This window comes from Lissotriton vulgaris, chromosome 3_1 (assembly GCF_964263255.1).
Source record: "Lissotriton vulgaris chromosome 3_1, aLisVul1.2, whole genome shotgun sequence".
Classification (NCBI taxonomy): Eukaryota; Metazoa; Chordata; class Amphibia; order Caudata; family Salamandridae; genus Lissotriton; species Lissotriton vulgaris.
The window spans coordinates 368,986,149-369,009,001 of NC_141689.1; the positions used below are offsets into that span (position 1 = coordinate 368,986,149).

A 22,853-nucleotide genomic window follows, 5' to 3' on the forward strand; every position below is an offset into this window, starting at 1 on the left:
GAAAAAGCTGTGTTGATCTCCCCCCGGATTCATCTTAGGCTGTCAGCGCAACATCACTCGAGGCCGTGTCCCTGGCCGCCTCCCGTACTGCATTGTCCATTCCGGCCCAGATGGTAGGCGAACCCGGTCGAGCAGAAGAAGCAGAAGACCAGCGTTCAGAGATTCCCTGCCAGCCGTCTCTGGTGGTGAGCCTTCGACGTGGTGTGTGTGCTTCTTCGTCAGTCGCGGTGATTCCCAGTACCCCGCATGAGTCCTTGAGGGAGCGGAGCTGGTGCAGGGTGCCGTTCCACCGGAAGATAAGCCGGAATGGATGTCCCCATGTATATTGTGTCCCATGGTCTCTCAAGAAGTTAGTCACTATTTTAAATGTTCTGCGTTTCTGGTGCGTGATCGCCGGCAAGTCCTGGAAGAGAGCAACTGGGTGCCCTCGGAATTGCAACGACTGCTGTTTCCTTGCTTCACGGAGGATCCGCTCCTTAAGCGGTAAGTCCGGCAGGAAGGCCAGGATATCAGGCGGCGGCGCCGAGGCCCGACGCGCCATGCCCACTCTGTGCGCCCTATCTATTCTGATGGGAAAGTCTTCTGGCTCACCCAGTATCTCCCTGAACATGCTTTGCAGGTACTCAGCAGTGTCCTCCCCTTCTTCTTTGGAAGCCATCCACAAAACCCTCAGCCAACAACGCTTGCTCTTTCAAAAACGGGTACAATCCGACTAAAGGAATAAAATTCTGCAACACGATGGGTGAGGGGCCCTTGCCACCCAATGCCCTACTGGCGTGCCCCGTCTGGTCTCTGTGTGTGGGAGGGGGGGGTTCTGGCCGTTGATACAAGTGATGGCTGCGTGCTGGGCACCACATTTGCGGGCAAACTTACATGCTGTACCCCAGGTGCATGTTCCCCCATTGAACAGTCTGCACGTTCCAGAGTTGAAACGTCTAGGTCCGGACCCCTGGCCCCTCCCCCGACCCCCACGAAAGGGCTGCTTAAAGGGGCGCCTAGGGAACTGTTCCCATTTCTTGTTGTCTAACTCACCCTGTGCCTTGTATGATGTGTCTCTCTGTCCGCTACCTGTTCTGCACATGTGTTTGATCCAGAGTTGGATATCTTTATGGTCCCACCCTAAGTCCGGACAGTTAGCCATCGTTTTCCTAAAATCCTGATCATACCAGAACCAACCCATCCCCCCGGACTCCCTTGCTCCCTGCTGGATGGTGTTGGCGTATTCCATCAATGCCTCACTCTGAGCCGGGTCCTTCTGCACAATCACTGCCGCTAAGATGTTAAAAGCCTCAGTCCAATTCTCTATGTTTTTTTCTGGCCAATGCTGGTACCTAACTTTTTTATCATCCTCTTTTCCCCCCATCCTCCTAGTGTCTGCACCCGCATTGTCATGCATCAACAGTGTCAGAATATCAATGTACTCTCTCCTCCATATCCCTTCCTTGGCCGCCTGTGGTACCTGCCGTGCCAGGGAGCAACGGCCGGATGCCAATGGAGCCTGTGGAACATTAGGCTTGGATGGCCCCACAGCGGCCGCCGGGCCAGGCCGTGCTAATCCCACTGAACCGCCTGTGCCGCTGGCTGTGATTGTTGCAGCCCCCCCTACCGCACTAGCCGGAGCGGGCGCCGACCCCATAGCAGACGCCTGGGCGACATCCTGAGAGTTGGCCAGGTTGGCAGGCGGCGCAGCTGGTGCTGGCACTGCGGCTGAGGGAACCTGCAAGCCAGCTAATGAAGGCCCGGGACCGTGCGACCCTGCAGTAGGAGTTCCTTGCTGAGCCCACACTTGAAGCACTGAATCAGAGGTTGCAAGAGCGGACGGGGGTGGTGCCATACCTTTAAGCACCGCCGCAACATCATCTAAACATTTCTGGAAGAGTGACATTAAACCCAACATTTCGTCCATGGCCTTACCCATTTGGGCCAAGTCTGTTAGGCCTGCGGCCGTCTCATGCACCACGGTAGGTGCCACGGTCAGTTCGGTGGGTCTCGCCACGGGGGGCGGTGGCGTCGGTCGGGGTTCCTTTTGCGAGTATTCTTTCGCTTCCGAGTGGACCTTCGCGTCGCTTCACCTGAGGGACCCGCCGCGTCCTCAGGGTTGGGGGCACTGGTTCGCCCCGCGTCCTCTTGCCTTCGCGCCTCGATGAAGCCCTGGGCCCACGCTGGCCCCTTTGCCTGTGCCATGGCCAAAAATTCTGCCCACAGCCCTTCTTGGGGTAGCGCGGCGCCGCAAGTGTCCATGACGGTGGCTTCTACCCTTGCGGGTTCCTACAGATGAGAAAGAACGTGAGGTTGCGCTACTCCTTGCCGAGCCTACTGGTAACTCCAATTTGCTGGGCTACGCTACTGCCAACTACATTACTTACAACCCACACCCTTCCGTGGAACCCGCATCACTGTAATTACCTGTTGAAAAACTTTGTTAATTGTACCGCGGCTGCCAGTCCTTCTGAAGTGTCCCCGATCGCGACCTGAAAGATCACACCGAATTACTCAAGTTACAAGGCTGCAGCGGTTTGTATCATGACAGTTCGTAACGGCGCTGTAATACATTGCGTTTCAATGTTATATATAACGGAGTGATAGTTGTTGTACATTTAACTTATGCAACTTACAACCATGATAAAGCCAATAGTCCTGGCATGGTATAGGTGGAATGTAACCGTGTTGTGTTGTATATCTGTTTGAATGGACAGAAGCAGCGCAATACCAGTCGAGCTGCACTCTATGCGAAGCACAGATTTTCTAGGGGAGTACAACACTGTGATCTCAGGCGACCACTCCCTCCATGCTGAGAATTGTTAAACCACTCTATTGCGTCGGCTTTTAACCCGCATCTCACTCCCCTTCCGTTTGCCTGAAAGTGCGCTGCACAAGGGACTCTGCCAGCAGGTGTTTGCAATCCTAACTCCCTATCATGCTAATTACAGAACATTCGCGCACCGCCTGTCAAACCATCCATCCGTGATCACGAATGCAGTTTTGCTGAATTAAGCTGTTGTCTAAATCAACCATAAAGGGAAAGGGCATATTACGCGGCAGCATGTTTCTATGGAGTTTAAACAATGCTAGTCGCCTGCATGTACACAGCAGGTACATTTTTGGTTTTAAACTCACATGACCTATGTTACGGCCAGGTCCCTGGTATTCGGTATTGCCGGGCCTGGGGTCGCTTTCGAAGCTGGCCCAGAGCTCACTCGATAGAACAGGCATAGCGACTTGTAGGACAGCATACATCACCCAGCACTTATAAGATAAAGAACGCTGTTAGGCCATTAATAGGGTCATGCATGTGCGTACGGCTGCACTCAGGACACGCTTGCGACTATGTAGCGCTCAGCCTGTGTAGTTTCGCGGCAGGACCCGAGCGTCGTTCTTGGACGGTATCCCGGCAGTCGGACTGGGACGCATTTACCCCGCAGCGCGTTAGTAACTATTTAAGCGGCATGGCTGCTGAAACGATCGCAGCGGGCGCTACAATGGTGCCTTCCCCACGTGCTTTTGCCGGAGCCAAAGAGCCGAGAGAAGCGGTCTTGTGTGAAAAGTCATGGCGCAGCATTCAGTGACAATGAGAGCGTCTGTGCAGGGCACTCTCGGTACAGCGAAGTCGCCCTCAGGCGAGGCGGGGACCGGAGATGCGCAGGTACCCACGGCCTCTGGCGAGGCCCCTCTGAAATTGGCTCCAACAAGACACTGTTGCCACATGTAAGGGTAATGGCATTGCTAAGGGGGTTGGACCAGACTGCTCGGGCAACGCGCTGAATGAATTAAACTAAACCATGGGTTCCTGAAGATTTCCTCGATACGTAGTATCATATAAATTAGGCAAATAACTTCTCCCCCACGTGCACATTAAATTGAATGGGTGTCTGTTGGTGACTTAGTATGCGACAGTCACAGCGCCATAACACGCATTTGATCTAGGCCCAGTTCGCGCGCTACAACAGCGGGGCAAATCACGCGCCCAGAAATCGCGTGGTAGGTACGTCTAGTTTAATTTGAAAACGAGACATCATGTCCGCCCGTTAACACTTCCACAATACTCATTAACGTTGAAACCAAATTCAAATTATACTCGGTTGAAACAAACCGCACAGCTCCTCGTGAGACCGCACCGCTGACTGCATAGCGCCAACAATCGCCTAGAATTTGGCGCCAACCCGGGACAGCGGCTCTCTCGAGGGCGAACCCGTTACGTTTCCCGCGCTTGCCTGGAGGGACTAACCCCATGCCATGGTTTTAAAAACTTTGCCGTAGCCCGTACAGCACTGCTAGCTCGCTCCTCCCCCAGACCCAGCTACCGTCCGCTCAGCTTATAGTCCCACCACCACTTACCCCCCCCCCCCTCCCCCCCCCCCCGTGGCCGATACCACTGGGCCCCGTACAATCTGGTCATGCCCAGGGACGAGGCCGGGGGTAGGCAAGACGGCAGCACATACCTCGCGAATTGACGACGACCAGACGATGCGAGACGACCGGAACAGAGCAGCGCCACGGGAGAATCAGGAAGGAGAGAGAGGCCGAGCTATGGCTGCTGCAGAATAAATAGCGAGGCGCCCCTCTTCCCCTTGGTGAGCCCTCCCCTTTGGCCAATGAGAGGTGGACGCGGGGAGGGGCACCTGATAGGTAGGCTTGTGCTAGCCGGGTGGGACTAAAGCGCTGCCCCGCCCATGCTTCCCTGCGGGTCACGCGGTCAGCGGCAGAGCTGAACGGCGCGCTGCTGTGTCCCGAGGAAGTAAAGGAGAAGAAACCATCAACTACCTTGGCCCGACCATCGCCCCGACGCCCAGACCATCCGAAGCAGAAGTCGTGGAGTCCGACGAGGTCCTGAGAAACTGGAGGTACTGCCGTGAAAGGGATTCCAAACCGGTATCCGAGAGTCAGTGCCCGCTGCAGGAGAGGGAGCTGGACCCCTTCCGGTATCACAAGAACACCAGTCACGTACCTGGAGGTGCGTGGCTTCCAGAGGTACGTTCCAGAATTTGGGGGTGGTTTCATCGTCGTACCATAGGCAGTCCTCACTCTGGGGTGGAGGGAGGGGACCGGTGATCGTAGGGCGGTCTCACTGTGTCTCCCCCTGTTCGGATGAAGAGACTCACTTGGTGACGGCACGGGGGTCCTTTTCTCCCATACCCCTCCCCTCTTAAAGCCATATATCAAGAAAGAGGGCGTAGTCCTAAAACCTTTTCTTTTCTTTTCTTTTTAATGGTGTCTCCTCCGGAGTGGACCCTGAGAAACCTTGCTTCCCTGACGTTCAGGAGAAACGAAAGCGAGAATCGGAGAACAAACGCCCTTCTTCGACCAACATCATAGAATGTGGACTGTGTGGACTGTGACCAATGATTATGGAGACCTTTTTTTTTTTTAATAAACCCTTATTCCCATTACTTCCTTCTTGGCCTCTACGTGTTTTATGACACTCAGATTTATTGACTTCGCTGCATCTTTCAAATGCATGGGGCAAGCTCTGGACTAAACTGAATAAATGGAGTATTCCACCTCCCCTACTCAAATGTCTTTATACAGACACCTGGGTAAAAGTGAAAGTGACTTCTGGCTTGATCACAGCAACAAAGGTAGAAACCAACAAGCGCCTTAAACAAGGATGTCTGCTTGCACCCCTGCTGTTCAATCTATATTTGCCCAATTACCTAGAAGAAACAAGAGCATTCACTACACACAAAATACAGCTGTTGTAGTATGCTGATGACACTGTGTTATTAGATCAAACACAAATCTGGCTCCAGAGACTGTTTGAAACCCTGGCCAAATATTGCAAAAACAATAATCTGTAGATTAATGCAGCAAAAACTAAAGTGATGATCGCTAGCCGCAAGATCATCAAGAGTAGAGCATGGTTCTGTCAAAGGAACAGAATCGAGAAGGTCTCCACATCCAAATATGTAGGCATATGACTGGACAGTCTGGGGCGACACACAGCACATATACTTACTCAGCAAGCTGCCGCCAACTGCTTAACCTGGTCTTTCTTTAAACTAGAAAAAATCTATCCAGAGCTCACACTTGTATGCGCTCGTAAAGGTAGTTGCTAGTAAACTGTTTCCCACCATTGCTTATGGTGCCATTACGTTCAGTAGAAATCTGGCAGAATTTGCAAGAGAGATCTCTAGTTATCAGCTCTATTCAACTCTACAACTCGCGCCCAAATACGCTTAGAATTTAATCTAACTTCCTGTTGGACTTGGCCCTTTTTGCAGGGTCATCCCAGAACTTTTTGCCTTCCTCCTGTATTTGTTCTGACCTGCTGTTGGTGGTTTTATGACTCTGGGCACGTTACCACTGCTAATCAGTGCTAAAGTGCATATGCTTGCTTTTGTAAATTGTGTTATGGATTAGTATTTCCATGATTGGCTATTTGATTTACTTGTCAGACCCTAGTACAGTGCACTGTGTGCGCCCACGGCCTGTAAATCAAATGCTGCTGGTGGGATTGCAGCACTGATTGTGCCACCCACAGAAGCAGCTTGTAAAATGTGATGCAGGCCTGCCATTGCAGAGCTGTGTGCAGTCTGGGACTACCATGTCGACTTGGCAAGTGCACACACTTGCCAGTCCCAAAACCTTCCATTTTCTACGTATTAGTCACCCCTAAGGTAGGCCCAAGGTACCCCTGTGGGCAGAGTGCACTGTATGTGAAAGGTAGGACATGCCCTGATGTGTGTGGCATGTCCTGATAGTGAAATACAGCCAATTTCGTGTTTCACTATTGGAAGGCTATCTGTTCCCATAGGACAGAATGGGGAGTTTGTTTATAACATCTTATAAACTTAACTGACCCTAGGAACAAGATGGAAAAGCAAAGTTTAGTATGCCTGAACTCAAAATGTTAAAGTGCATTTTTTAGTGAGGGTGATTTTTACATTCTGTGTTTGAAAATACCACTTTTAGAAAGTAGGTATTTTCTTGCCTAACCATCCAGTGTGCCTCTGCTAGGTTTGTGTATTGCATGTCTGGCTTTTGGATGACAGGGGCTGGAGAGGGGCAGAGGCTCTAGAAGTCTGATGAGTCAGGGCTGGGCTGAATAGGCCTGGTCTGCATTTGAAGTGGTGGAAGGAGTGGCTCCTTCACCTGAATAGGCCTGTGCCTGCCTTCCAAAATGGCGGCTCCACCCCCCTGTGGTGTGTCTGGAGCTGTGGCTGACACTGACAATGGAGTAAGTTGTGTACTAACAAAGTGCTCCACAGAACTGCACCGTAGGCCTGACGCCTGCTGACGCCGTGCTGCATCAACTCTGAAGCAATCATCGAGGCCGCTGCCTGCATCGGAGCCAAGGACACCGCTCATGATGTCCCCAACGCACCGGCCAGACTCGCAACTCAGCCTCGACTTCAGCGACGCCAGTGATTCATCAACGCGGAGCATATCCTCGACGTAGGTGACTCCCGAATCCATCGACACACTACAGTCATAAGGAACCGCCGCCTCGCCGCCATTTATGACTTCACCTCCCTGACACAGTAAGGAACCAACGTCTCACCTCCCCTGCGCTACAGTAAGGAACAGAGGCATCACCTTCCCTGGGGTCGTAAGGAACCAAGGCCGCAGGCTCCAACAAAGCATCACCTTCCCGACACCATGCACCGTCTTTGCTTTCATCAATTACGAGGTACTGTTCTTTGTGGGTCTGTTCGACTCTCGGCCTGACGTCGCGCACCACGCGGTCGGTGCTGTTCTTTGAGGATTTTTATCTGTCACAACGTCATAATAACTCCATGTGGAGTTATTTGTTGCCACAAGCTTTATTTGAGTGAATAACCTATTTTTGAGGATATCTTGATAACTGTATTGTGGATTTTAGTTGTTTTGGTCTTGTTTTGGTTTAGCTAAAGATTACATATTTTTCCAAACTGGTGTGGTGTCCATTTGTAGTGTTTTCACTATATTACTGTATGTGTTCACAAATGCTTTACACACTGTCTCTGAGATAAGCCTTTCTGCTTGTGCCAAGCTATCCAGGTGGTGAGCAGGGGTTATTTCAGGAGTGTGTCCCCCTTACCCTGCCTAGAAGCAGGGGCCCCTATTTGGACAAAGGTACCTACCTCTGCCAACTAGAGACCCCCATTTCTAAGAGTTCCCAACAGCTCATATGTAATGCAAAGTACTTATCTCACTGCATAAAAGTGAAACAGACCCCTCTGGCTCTTTAGACCTTTCTTTATGGGTACTTTTAATTAGGGCAGAATTAAAATGGAAGCGTTATATGATGAGTTCGCTGATAGATTTAGAAGCACATGAAAATGGGCGGCAGATCTTCCTATAAAAACATACAGCAGAACTCCTGCTAAAGGAAGCCAGGTTAATATCCCGGAACCAAAACATGAAAGTATTGAAAGAAAATGTCCATGATAGTTGGGCTTTCAACCTTTATGACTTGGGATCATGATATTAAGTTAAATAAAACTAAGATTTGGCCTGATCCAACTCAAAGTGCATTGGTATGCAAGAAAGGAAGGGGATGAAAGCAGGACATGCAGACTATTCAAGGTGGGAGCAGAGACGCTAATATACATAACCTGTATTTGCAAACTTCTACTGCCTTATAGGAGATTTTGCCTGCACCCCCTTCTGCTAGTACTAAACGTTTGCACATTTCACGATGCAATGCCCTGATGCTTGAAAGGCACATCCACACAGCTGTCGGCAACTGAGAAACAGCCCCGTGGCAACCGTAAACGCAGAGCAAGGCAACAATGGTAATATAGCGCTTCTTTTTAATAAAAAGAGATGAAAATACAGTCTAAAGATACAAATTTCTCCTTGAGCGCCAACAGACTATTGCCAAATATGACAACAGTCCAGCAGTACAAACCACTTTATAGCATTGAGAGGACTATAAAAAGCCGTTAGAGGTGCACCCAATTAAACGACACTTCCCAGCCACACCAAGACCTGAGATCCGAAGGTTCAATTGCTTTAAACTCTAGATCAGTATCACAAGGCACTTTATTGAATGGGCAGGACAATAGTACACACAGAGACCTAACTGAGACTGCCCTATTGCACTTGCACAAGGTTAGGCCCTGCCAAAGAGGGAGGCATAGCTGGGTGAATGGACAGATATCATAGCCAAATATAAACTGCGGACACATTTTCTTTCCGACAACAGCTCCTGTCCCTCCTCTGGCAGTGGACTTATGTCTATTTATTGTATCAATTTTAATGAAATTGTAATGATTTTAAATAATTGTACGATACATTCGTCTTATCATTCCCCATCCATCTTACCACAAGACAACACACTTCCACTAATACCTATGCTTTCGTTTCTAAATGCTTACATCACTATCTTCACAAATACTGCATGCTCTCCCATTGATGGAAGCAATCTGAATTTTCACGCCTGGCATAAAAACCACCCCCCACAATCCCTCGTGAACAAAACTTAGACCGTCTCAACACCTGTTTACAATGTTAACTTTGTCATGAACTTCTATGCCTTTGTATTCAATGGAAGTGTTAACGTATCCAATTGGTCCATTTTTAGTCCAGCATGGGCAGCTGGAGTGACATCTGACTTTCTTATAGCCCCTTGACACCCAATAAACATTCAAAAATCACATCAGAAATTATAGTGATGCAAGCACCTACATTCATTATTAAACTCTCAATCTGTCCACGAGTCTTGCGGCCGTTGACCTGATCACTGCAGTTTTGCTCATTTCCCTGTGGTGCATTCACAGTCAGGACCAAATACTCTTACTTTATTGCACCTCTTTTTCATTTAGTATCAAGTTGACATCCGGTTTCCTGGTGTTTCTACAGACTTTGGCATAACGTTTGACCACCATAAAGATACCACATTTTTTGAGGACAGAACTAAAAAATGTACTGTATGTTTCAGTAAAGCACATTTGTTGCATCCTATACAATTAACTTTTTTTTTTTAAAACCTTTTTATTGGAAGACAAGCAAAAAGACAGTAGTGACGCACATACACAGCATACGAAGATTCAGGGATAGTGCAATGCGGTAGTGCAGATGAATAGTCCAGGTGTTAAGTCCAAGCGGGTAACAGGTAGGCAGGTGTGGCATCACAATTTTAGCAAACACATGAAATGCAGCATATCTATACAGAACATACAAGTACATCAGCAGTGTGGGTACAAAGCATACATCTTTACATGAAGGGGAACAACAGTAGTACGGTGGGTGCATACCCATAGTGCGACAGTCCCTGAGTTGAGGCATTCTAAGCAGGGTCGCAGAAGAGTAGGCAGTGATCCCCCGCTTCCCCCCCCCGGTGACCGTACAGTGTAACCCACATAAGTGACCTAACAGTAGTAGAGAGAGACCTCCCCGGTCGCCTTGTCATACGGCGTTTAGTAGACAGAGGCGGAGTCCCATCAAACAGTATCCCGTCAACCCACCCCAACCCGATCTTCACTGTCCGAATCAGTGTCCTGCACAGCCCTGGTAAGTAGGTACACCTGCAGCGGGCTCCAAAAGTCTTTAGGCCTACAGCGCACAGGGCCTATACAATTAACTTCCCTTTTTCCAACACCAGCTAATTTATTGTGCGCTTTAGCAGAATTCACAACGCGTTGCATTTCATCTTCAGCTTTTCCCAAATCTTCAACTTCTTCTTGTGCTTTCTCTACACTATTTAAATTCCCAGGTGCTTCATCTGATGTGAGGTTCTGCAAGTAAGTAATGTCTATTGTCTTTTTACTATAGCATTTACCCCCCTACTTATCTCTTATTAACTCATCAACATCCACCATGACCCTCAGATTTGCTATGCTTGAGTCTACTCATTCACTGACCAGTTCCTCAGAGAATTCTTTTTTTATTTCTGACCATGCTGCTCTTTCGGACATTAAAGACATTCTCTGAACGTGTCACAGCCGCTTTGTACTCATTGTACTCTTAGTCAGCAGGAGGTACACATCAAGGAAGATGCTCAAAAATTGTCTGCGCATCTATTCCTAAACAGTGTTAAACATGCATTTCCTCATCTCAGAACGAAAATGAAGGCATTCGTTCACAAAGCTATGTAAACCCTTCCATCCAAAGTTTGGGTGGGACTCCTGGTGACTGCAACAAGGCTGCTAATGGTGCCTACCTACTTCATTTAACCAGTTCCAATGCAGTTTTCATCATAAAGGATTAATTGTAGTTAAAAATATGGTAAGATTCTCTCTAAAAGATCATTACTGCCCAAGAAATAAAGAGCCACCTTGTAACTCGGTGTGGTAAATAAAGAAGCAAGGGTTCCCCACACCACATGAATATGCACCAGAGGATTCATGATGATAATCTCCTGACTAATGAGGAATGCTCCACTGCCAACTCCCGGATTCCTTGCCGCGACTGGCAACAGCATCACCTAGACATTAAATATGTATAGCTGTCGCCAGTGACATTTACAATCCGTCCTGCAAACTGGATGCCATGACGCTCTCAGTGAGATGGTTGCTAGTTGCACCATGTCACATTTGAAAAAATGGTTCCTGGATGGTATGTCGCCAAACGCCTTCCAACCTCCCAGCCTTCCAGCCTTAACCTCTTTCCTTAGCACCGAGTTGGCAGTAGGGATTGCGCCTGGTCGCTGGTTTTATGGATGAGTAACCAATGGAATGCTAGTGAACATGCGCCTCCAGGGAAACGGTGCAAAGCTGAGCAGCTTCTGATGATGGAATCGCTTGGATATCAACTGTCGGCCTGTTCTCGATGGCAAAGTGTTGTGGCTTCTGCTGTGGGCCTCGGTCTCTTGATCCGTGTTAAGAGAGGCATCTGTACACTGTTGCTTAACAAATACGGTTTACTGCAACTCAAAACTTGGGGACACTCCAGTCTCCACCACAATAATTCTCAACTGCCCTTCCCATAATCTCCAGCACTATCACCTTCAGAATCCACTGCATCATAGATACTAGCACATTCATACATAAAACAAAAAATTAAGCCACAACAATTATCTACACTTTCTAATAACCGGTAACAAAGTCGAGCATCACTTGAAGTAGAATTGAAAGCTCAGTCAACTAAGCTGTAGTGTTTGTTTTTTAACTTTAGATTTTTGTTAAAAAGAATATTAGAACACTCTATCTATTGTAAAGTATTGTAATTTCTGCAATCCAAACTATTTAAAGTAGGAGAAGCTTGTAGCCTCATACGAGGGGAACAGAATATCATCAGTTTGAAATAATCTTCGTATTGAAATGGTCTAGCATGAATTATCGCATTATAAAAAACCTGTTCTAGTAAGAAAGATGAAAGCAATCAAATGACAACCAAATCCTAATGAGCCACCCAAAATAGAGCTCAAACTATATTTAAAAAACAAAGCAGAGCAAGATGAGCAAATACACTTCATGTTAATTATAGCATTCTTCAAAACATCCCTATTTATTTCCAGATTGTTTTTCTGCTTGCTTGAGATATGTCTGCTGATGATAAATGTTGGGGATTTGTGGCCAGTGCCCTAATCCTTGGTCTCCTAAAATAACGCCTTTATTGAAAGAGCAAATTATTTTTTCCTCTTTTTAGCGATATAAAGTGAAATTCTAGCAAAGATTAATTACAACACTTTTGAAAGACGAGGGAAAAAAAAGTTACAATGTTAGCAGAATTAACTGACCAGTCTGACCTGCGACATTGTGACCAGCCTTAATGTAATAGGGGGTAGGGGAGGTACTTTTATTTTTCCAGGTTGGCAAGACTTACCGTACTTAACCTTCTAATGCCAATAAAGATAGATTTCAGGTCATATTTTCACAGTGATAATGATCAGCAGGATGGTAGAGTGCCCAGGAATCGGGTAGGCTACGATTAGTCCGTGCGACCAGTCTTAAAGTAGGAAGTAATTTGCAATCTAGGACTTTTGAAGATGATTTAGTTTCTTCTCAGGTTGTTATCCTTGACTGTTCTTCCCCTGCTTTCATGAGATGTATTTGTAGGCATTATGCTTGCCTTTAAAAAAAAGTGTATGGCTACTGCACCAATTCCAAGCTCCCATTTTGCTCATTTGACAGCATCCCTGACTTATGGTGCCATATGAATTACAAGACCTTTTCTGAGTACCTCTCCTTTTTTGGTGTACACATACACACATGCTACCCATATATTTAGTCCTATCTTTAATTAGTGTGCCTGTGTCTTGCACAGCCTCCATCACACTTTTGGGTGCTGCACCCCAAGTCAAGACTAGAGCACCTCTTTGGTCTCCATTGCACAGTAGCAAAGTGCTTACCTCATAGGATCACAGCAAATACAATACACCTAACGTGCCACCCATTGCAAAATACTCTTAGGCCCCCCACAAAGGGTGACTAAGTCCTGTACACATACTGCAGTATCATTCTGACCTCTGTCGTGTAAAGTTCTCACATTACGGTATATTATTTTAAGGATTTTTCTGACACAGCTCATGGGGTATTTTGTGATGTATATACACTTGCAAGGAAATCCTTTTCTTCAAAATTGCAACGCAGTTAAGGAAATTTGGAGGATAGGCCAGTATCCGACAATTAATTTGGTCCAGATTACTTTTCAATAACAGATTTGTCATTTTGAGTGCGTTCTGTTCTCAATTAACTGAATCAGTGTTGTTTTGCTGTCGATTGCAGAAAGGAAAGAGAAAGAAAACGAACAGGTCTAAATGCTTCAGTCAATAAAATGTTTATTCCTGAGAATGGCACAACCGAGGATCAACTCTCAGTCCAATACAGTATAATCCCACAAGTTCAGGAGGTCTGCAGGGTAGTCGATGGATTCATTTACGTTGCAAATGCGGAAGCACATAAAAGTAAGTGATTTAAAAAAAATCTATATTAAAATTATTGGGCATGCTGTTGTAGTTTGTCTTGGCCTTCTTGATATTTTGGCAACGGGGACTAGATGTGCTACAGAACAAATTCTTTATTTTTTAATATGTTATTTATTAACTTTTCTGGTCATTCAATGTAAGGCAAGCACATTAATTTGAAAATAGCACCTTTAGTTAAAAGAAACACTCCAATCAAGACATCATTTTGCTGCACAGCCAGACTTTATAAAGTATAAATAAGTGAAATACACAGTGAATAAACATGAACTACTCTGTGATCTTTGATGAAATGAGACCCAACACAGTTGGTAAGTCACCACTTTGCATCATCAGACTTATTCAAAAGCATTGTTACCGCACATCATCAATTTGAAGGTCTGTTAAGCAAAAAACAAAACATATTCATACACTATCACTATATCGTTTGCCCTAGCAGTCCGGTTTGCATTTCTATTAAGTGCCTGCCATATCCTTACAAAATACCAGATCATTCAACCATATCCTCTGTGCTGTGGTCTGGATCCTTTATTTTGGTGGTCACTGTTTTCCTCATCACCAACAGCTGGCTAAAAACTGGAGCATCTTCAAAACTTCTTGGTCCGGAGATCTTTCATACCCATTCATGTTCCACATGGGTTCCTGGGGAGCTCTACACCTATGTGCGATAAATGTAGTTTGAACATCCTCCCAGAATGTATAAGCAGTTGGAGAATTTCAAGCTAACAGTTTATTTAAATCTACCTTCAGTACAATACATTAGTCCTGAGGGACCCCACATGGGAGAGTGGAAGAGGGGAAATCATAATTGTCCAAGGCAACTGATTGTATCCTATCGGATAGAAAAGGGGAGATCAAAGCTAACGCATTGTCCGTAATGTCCAATGAGTTTAGAGGGCATGTAACAGGTTATAGTCGAATGTGTCGAACGCTGCTGACAGGTCGAGCACAATAGGGCCGCAGCACCACCTGCATCTAAGACTGCTCTGAATTCATCAGTGGCTTTTATCAGGGCAGTCTTGGTGCTGTGCTTTGCTCTTAATCCGAATTGGGATTCATACAAGAAGTTATATTCATGTAAATATCGTGTAGGTGGATTATTCATAACTTTTTCCACCAGTTTAGCTGTAGGTGGGAGACATGAAATCGGCTTCTAATTATTAGGATCAAATTCATCAAGATTAAATTTTTTCAAAAGAGACAAAATCGATGCCCTCTTCCAGATGGAGGGAAAAACACCCTCCATAAATGTAGAGTTAAACATTGAGGTTAGGATGAGGCCGAGGATCTCGGGAACTTGTTTAACAAGCATTAGAAATGCAATAGGTCTCGCAGCATTAGAGTTAGTGCTTTTAGAATTGTTTATGGGTTTTTTTGTAAATCTTTAGCATGAGGTTGAGGGTGAGTGAGGGTGAGGGGTTGAGGGTGAGTGAGGGTGAGGCTGAGGTGTTGAGGGTGAGGGTGAGTGAGGGTGAGTGTGGGTGAGTGTGGGTGAGGGTGAGGGGTTGAGGGTGAGTGAGGGTGAGGGGTTGAGGGTGAGTGAGGGTGAGGGGTTGAGGGTGAGTGAGGGTGAGTTAGGGTGAGGGGTTGAGGGTGGGTGAGGGTGAGTGAGGGTGAGGGGTTGAGGGTGGGTGAGGGTGAGTGAGGATAAGTGAGAGTGAGGGTGAGTGAGGGTGAGGGGTTGAGGGTGAGTGAGGGTGAGTTAGGGTGAGTGGTTGAGGGTGGGTGAGGGTGAGTGAGGATGAGTGAGAGTGAGGGTGAGGGTGAGTGAGGGTGAGGGTGAGTGAGGGTGAGTGAGGGTGAGGGTGAGTGAGGGTGAGGGTGAGTGAGGGTGAGTGGTTGAGGGTGAGTGAGGGTGAGTGAGGGTGAGTGAGGGTGAGGGTGGGTGAGGGTGAGTGCGGGTGAGTGAGGGTGAGGGGTTGAGGGTGGGTGAGGGTGAGTGAGGGTGAGTGAGGGTGAGGGTGAGGGTGGGTGAGTGAGTGTGAGTGAGTGTGAGTGAGGGTGAGTGTGGGTGAGGGTGAGGGGTTGAGGGTGAGGGGTTGAGGGTGAGTGAGGGTGAGGGGTTGAGGGTGAGTGAGGGTGAGTTAGGGTGAGGGGTTGAGGGTGGGTGAGGGTGAGTGAGGGTGAGGGGTTGAGGGTGGGTGAGGGTGAGTGAGGATGAGTGAGGATGAGGGTGAGTGAGGGTGAGTGAGGGTGAGGGGTTGAGGGTGAGTGAGGGTGAGTTAGGGTGAGGGGTTGAGGGTGGGTGAGGGTGAGTGAGGGTGAGGGTGAGGGTGAGTGAGGGTGAGTGAGGGTGAGGGTGAGGGTGAGTGAGGGTGAGGGTGAGTGAGGGTGAGTGAGGGTGAGTGAGGGGTTGAGGGTGAGGTGTTGAAGGTGAGGGTGGGTGAGTGTGAGTGAGGTGTTGAGGGTGAGTGAGGGGGAGTGAGGGTGAGGGGTTTTGGGTGAGTGAGGGTGAGGGGGAGTAGTTGAGGCTGAGTGAGGGTGAGTGAGGGTGAGTGAGGGGTTGAGGGTGAGTGAGTGAGGGTGAGGAGCTGAGGGTGAGTGAGGGTGAGGGTGAGTGAGGGGTTGAGGGTGAGTGAGGATGAGTGAGAGTGAGGGTGAGTGAGGGGTTGAGGGTGAGGGGTTGAGGCGAGACCTAAAAACCTGACGATCGTAGGGTTTAGCAAGATTTTGGGGGTGAATGTAAAGAGGCTTGATGTGTGCATAAGTGCCTCTCAGGCAATACGGGTTTAGCAAGATTTTGGGGGTGAATGTAAAGAGGCTTGATGTGTGCATAAGTGCCTCTCAGGCAATACTTAGCATGAGCCCCTTCCCCTCCAAGAACACACCCCCACAGAGTTATTTTAAGTTTGCACAGCTGCATTTCATGTCCAGATGAATACTGAGAATGATAATTTTTCATCACTGAATAGAACTGATGTAGCTTATGAAAATAACACACAGTATTGCAACCCTGCATATGTAAAATGAGAAACAGTGTTGCAAGAATGTATCTGTGACTTTGAGACTTGAACCCGTTTTTTTTTTAAAATATACTTTTTTGGTTGTTAAGAAATGAGCATAACAAAAAGACAACTGTTTGGCAGGGTTATGACGTCACTTCCTTAAGCTCACTAGAGCAGTCCAGGCAACCAGAACAAAACAGTGTGTTTTTCAGGCGATATGAGAAGGGCAACACATAACAAGAGGCACATGTCCGCGCTGATTGGGCGGAGGTTTCCGCCCATCACGTGCCACCGCGACATCCGAACACAGGGCTTGCAATGCTTGGCGCGCGGCCGGACATGGTGTCAAGCAAAGGGCGGGCTGGAGCTGCGCAGGGAGAGTGCAGAAAAAAACATAACCCTGCAGGTTTATTTTTTTTATTTAAACTGATGTTGTGGAGCTATATTTCAGCTCCTGCGTCCAAAAATCTTCTGGCACGCGGCCAGCTGTAATGAGGAGCAGTTGTGCGCTTTGAGCCTGCATGTTAAAACTCCTCGTTAACAGACACCACAAATGTCGAGCAAACAGCGTGTTTTGCAACCTCCGGATCAGCTTTTCTTACATCGGTGAGCTTGTCGTGCAGGCAGGCTCCTCCCCAAAAAAAGTAGTTAAAACCATAATGTGTTTACCAGAACACAGCTGAGAGAAAAAGTGCTGAATAGCAGGGCTGGGGAATGACATGGCTGAGAGTTAGTATACACAACACTTTAAAAAACAAGCCTTTCACCGTAACACGGCGGGCAGGGGAGGGGGCGGAGAGGGGAGAGGTGCGACACGGCAGGCAGGCAGGGGAGGAGAGTAGGAGGAGGAGGGGGGAGGACAGTAGGGGAGGCACGGCCTAGCGGCAGGCAGGCAGGGGAGGAGAGGAGGAGGGGGGAGGAGAGTAGGGGAGGCACGGCCTAGCGGCCGTGCAATCAAGTAGTGAGGGGGCGGAGCTGGGGGAGGCTGTGAGAGAGAGTAGGCAAGGCTAGCGGCAGGCAGGCAGGGGAGGAGAGGAGGAGGGGGGAGGAGAGTAGGGGAGGCACGGCCTAGCGGCCGTGCAATCAAGTAGTGAGGGGGCGGAGCTGGGGGAGGCTGTGAGAGAGAGTAGGCAAGGCAGGCGGCTGGGGGCATGTGCACGCGCATTTAAGCTCAATGCGCATGCACATTGAGCTTAAATTTCTCGTGCACTGCAAGGAATCGCCACGATTCCTTGCAGTGTGGATAAAGAGCGGATAAGTGCCAATACTCTCGCCTTGCTCGATGCGCATGCGCATCGACAGGCGAGACCTAAAAATTGAAGGGGACGAGGGTCGTGGGGAGAGCTAGCTTTTTCCTGTAAAATATGGGTGGTTACCTCATCCAAACATGGACATATCAATGCATGGGAACCTGGGAAGCTGTCCTATCTGATCGAGAGTTTGGATCATCCCTTTCCTTTTCTGACAGGGAATACATCTTTTAGAGCTACTGATGCCTCTTTATCACAGCATCATTTCGCTAGCGCTAGAGGTATCACACAACCATCACTCAGTGTTATTATTTAGGGAATGTGATCAGATTAGTAATATTTGGATTATATTTTGTAATGTGGCCAAGATAAATGTGACTGAAGAACGTGTTGAGCCCAGAACATTGCGTATAAGGAAGTGGCTATAGAATAGCGTTGTGCAAGTAAGTGTATCAATGTTTTATCTGCCCACACCTCATGAGTTTACTTTCCTACATGCCACCTAGAGTTCATTTCTGCTTTTTATGTCTCTTTTCAGAACACAATCGCCAGGAAGAAATTGCCCATATCATGGCAATGATTGACCCAGTTTTTGGGTCTCCAAACAGACCTTTTTTGGTGTTGTCTTGCATCAGTCAAGCAGGAGTGAGACGGATCCCCTGTGTTTACATAGCACATGAGCTGTGCCTCAATCTATTAAAACGCCCCTGGATGGTATGATACTGTTCCACCATTTCTGTTCTTCCAGGTCATTAGTGTTCTTTTTATGGCTGCCGCTCCCTCTATACTGTTACATTTGATTTTACAGTGGGACAGAAAGGATCGTGGACAAACTGCTTAGAAAAGGGAATAGAGAAGGGACTGCAAACACCTGGTTGCACTTTGATACAAGTTAGTATGAGAACTCAATATGGATATTCTTACATTTGCGCAGTTAAGTCTCAGTTGAACTCCTAGGATTTGTATTCTAAAATACATATGACAATACTTTCCCGAAACCTGGGTACTCATTTTTTCTTTCCCTCTTTTTATCAGTAAATTGCAAATATTAAATGTTATTAACTACATACATTGAGGAAGTCGCTGGATTTGCAGAGATGGAAGAACACATAAAAGCTTAATGCAGTGAAGGCATGCTTTCAAAGCCCCTACACCAAGGAACATCCAAAGTTTGTAATTGGTAGTCGGATCCATGACATATTTTTAGTATAGCTACTGACTATGTACACCGAGTTTGATTCAGAGTCATTGTATTCAAATGTATCTCATTTGGTCATATGGTATGGATCCGCTCCCTCTCCCCCGACCTCTGCACTACATCTTTTCGACTTCAGGTGTGAGCCCTAGTACCTGTAACATACTCCTTGCTCCTTATTATTTTGATTTTTTTGCAGTTTCCTATAGCGCAAATTCGACCCGAAGGTATTGGAGTGCTTTACACGAGCACTAATTAAATCACACAAGGTCACTTTCATTTTTGGTGGGCCCGGGGAGATTAAGTAATTTGCCCAGACCTCAGGATGTCGAACGATGCTGAGGTTCGTACCTGGCCCCCCACTTCCAAAATCAACCGCTCTGCCCCTTATGCGACATCCTCTCCCTCAGTAGGTAGTAGGGTCAAGCTCAAGCAAGGGGTAGTTACGAGTGTGTACAACAACATACACAATCCAAAGCAGCTCATGAGATAAAATGACGTTGTAGCCAAACAAACGAAATTTCAGAGATAAATAAGATATTAACTACAAAATACGTGTTGATTAAAAATAAGCAATAATGCTACAACTTCATGTTGCGTCAATCAAATCAGTCTGACTGAAACAGAAGTTCTTGGGGGAAGGTGGTAGGAGGGTTCTTCTGCTAAGAATTGTTTTACAAAATGGGGCTACATTGTTCATTGTACAGCGCAGTTTACCAGATATATTGGCCTAAAAGGTTTTACGTGCGCTTCAGATGTGAAAACAAGGAACACTTCAGTGTTATTACTCATAAACATTTGACAGCATTGTTTTTTGTTTGTTTTAGGTTCAGAATACAGAAGCAACAGCACTAACTGGACTATTGGATGGGATTGAATGGATTCTTGGAGAGTGTGATGTAAAGACATAAAAATGCCTGAGAACAGGTTCACTGTCATTTCCTCAATAAGAGATCAGCATTGTCCATATAAACATAATATTGAAGACATTATTAATTCCATGTGAAACATTTAATACTTTTTCTCTATCTGGGGAATTTTTATATTTTGTTAAACTGCACCTGAAATGAGTTCCTACTAAATTTGTATTAAAAAAGATATATTTTCAAATGTTACTTATTTTCGTAAATGTTCTAAATGTAATTTCAGGTTTGAGGGTACTTTCTAAGTACATGAACCATGTAGCAATACACAGTTCAGCAACTCCTGGATAATCTTTATTTTAAGCTTACTGCTGTGTAGCACTGTCCAAACATAATGCCTTGAAAGAATCTGCAGCAATTGAAAGCAAAGTGCAAGAGATTAAGTTATGGCTACCCTGTCTTTGCCCTCGTGAGTTGTATAGTCACCTGGCTAATTGTCCTGTATAGAGCACATGTGCAACCACCAATGTGGGCAGACATCAAGTAGAGAAATCTGAGAGTGCTGGAGAAAACGAGCATTGCAGGCTTGGGCCTACGCAGGCTGAAAAGGATGTCCTTCCCTCTCCCCTGGCATCAAAAGACCGTCACATATCCGGACTCTGATTATAAGGAGAGCAAATGAGGCGATAACAGGTAATATCAGGAATGATAATTGCTGGTCCACACATGGTGAGCTCGTTTCAGTGGAAAGTCTGAGTAAGGCAGAGATTGTCATCATACCACCTCCGCATGTTAGGCTTACCCTGCTTCTACAGATGAGGGTAGAAAAGTTGGGGCAGTAAATGACGTGGAAAGTTGTGAATGAGAGTTGAGTGCCAACAAATGTTATTGACTACTGTTGAAAAAGAAATAATGTAATTTACAGTTCAAGAGCCATCAGGTGGGTACCATGGAACCACAAACATGTAGCTTGCTCTCATGAGGATCATTTTGAACAAATAGAGATAGCTGCAGAGATAATACTGTGCTCTACAAGTATGTGAGGGAATGGAACAGAGGGTGGATAGAGCATGGCTAAACGTACTTGCTAGAATCTAGATGAAGAGCACCTAAGTTTATGGTCCAGCGCCATATTATTTAATGGCCTTTGCAGGTACGGCAACTTGGTAAATATGGAATAGAAGCATCCACGCACTGAGCCACTGATAATGGTGCAGAACCTTTGTGCACAAGAGCTGTATAAAATAGTAACCATCTAGAAGACGGGCCTGTTCGGTCACTGTGATGCAGTGGAGATAGATAACTCCAAGTGAGGACCCGGCAGAGTAACCAAAACTTCTTTATACAATCTTGGTCATCTGAACAAACCTCTGTTGTACCATAGCTAGAATTGTGCATGAGGTGCCTGTGAATATATTGATAGTAGTTGTTCGAGTGCCCCAAATGAGGATCTGAAGGTGTGCCTGGCAGAACGCAAGATTGATTTGGATAAAATCCTTTCAGAGAACAACTCACAGTGGAAATCCGATCATAGTAAAGACAGGATGTCATCCAGGGTATGACATCAATGCTTCAATAACATAACTTTAGACAGTGATACATTAACTTTTGTTTCGCAGGTGCAAAGACCTCAAAACCTCCTCCAGGAGCAACAATAATAGGATCCAAATCCTGGAAGAGCATTCGTAAAGGTGTGGCATCTATGCCAGCCAGTGAGGGAAAGGGGTCATTGAGTGGGCAAGTAGAGTGGGTAGAAAGAAATATCTTCACAGAAGTTTAAAAAATACACCGAGTGAGTAATACATAGCTTAAGAGAAGCATACTTGTGCCAAAAGAAATGCTCTCCATGCTCCCACTTGAACAGCTGTTACCTAAGTGATGTGTTGACCCTACACTCTCCAAAGAACCCATTTCTAGGAAGGGATGTGCCGTGCTGCCTAATAACATGGCATTCCTAACGTGGTCTGTAGTGGGCCTAAAAACCAATGTCCCAGAGCCAGCTTTATATCCACACAAACGAAAGGGGTCAGAAGGCTATTCATGGCAACAGTAAGATGACTCCTTTCATATTGACATTGTCAGCACAGACTGGGCAGAAAGAGCACTACAATGATATCTTGACCCTGAGACATGTCAGCGAAGATGTCTATTTACAGTTGTGGAATAAATTATCTTGAAAGTGTCAGACCCTTTGGTCAAGTACTCTTCAGTCACCTCAGCTTTTATGAAGAAATGGAAATTGTGCTTCTTACTTTTTAAAACTGAACACATAGAAACAAATGGTGGTTCCTCTTTACATAATCATACTGGATGTAGTGTGGGAAGGGCACTGTTGAAATCATATGATGATAAAATATACAATTCATATTTATAGAATTTATTATAGAAACGACGTGCTTAGGAAGTGATGGTGATGCATAGCAGGTGAAAAAACAAAAAGCAATGTGTAGTACATTTTCGAAGAACATTTTAGCCCAGAATGAATTTACTATATTCAAGTGCAGGCAAATTTTCTTGGCAAAGGATCTGAAACACTATTGACTATTTTGTTACAAAAAGCCACTTGAATAGGGCAGACGTTTCAACTTGTTTGGACCAATGCGTGAATAGACATCAGGACAATAAATTTCAAGCATCCGATGGAGCTGTAAAATATAATATAAAACAATTAAACTTAGTGAAGTAAAGAAATCGATGCTGCTAAAATGTGTCCCAAGTAACTAGAAAATAAAAGCTAACTTGGAAAGCCAAGAAAGTCCTTACATTGATCAAAAGCCAAAAGTGATACAGTGAGAAAGATTGGCTGAAAAGCAC

At 46.4% G+C, this 22,853-nt stretch overlaps 1 protein-coding gene across 3 annotated transcripts in view; it reads left to right on the forward strand.

The window, feature by feature from the left end:
* The window catches only part of FBXO4 (F-box protein 4), a 164,179-nt gene extending 143,888 nt beyond the window's left edge, over window positions 1–20,291 (forward strand). For 2 of the 3 annotated variants that reach the window (XM_086960588.1, XM_086960589.1), the window contains exons 5-7: window positions 13,590–13,768; window positions 18,520–18,695; window positions 20,004–20,291. In XM_086960588.1, the coding sequence (XP_086816714.1) occupies window positions 13,590–13,768; window positions 18,520–18,695; window positions 20,004–20,087 (439 nt within the window). In that variant the 3' untranslated portion in view covers window positions 20,088–20,291. The remainder of the gene's footprint in view (window positions 1–13,589; window positions 13,769–18,519; window positions 18,696–20,003) is intronic. The other variant, XM_086960590.1, reaches the window with a different exon arrangement.
* Window positions 20,292–22,853: the final 2,562 nt, after the last annotated feature.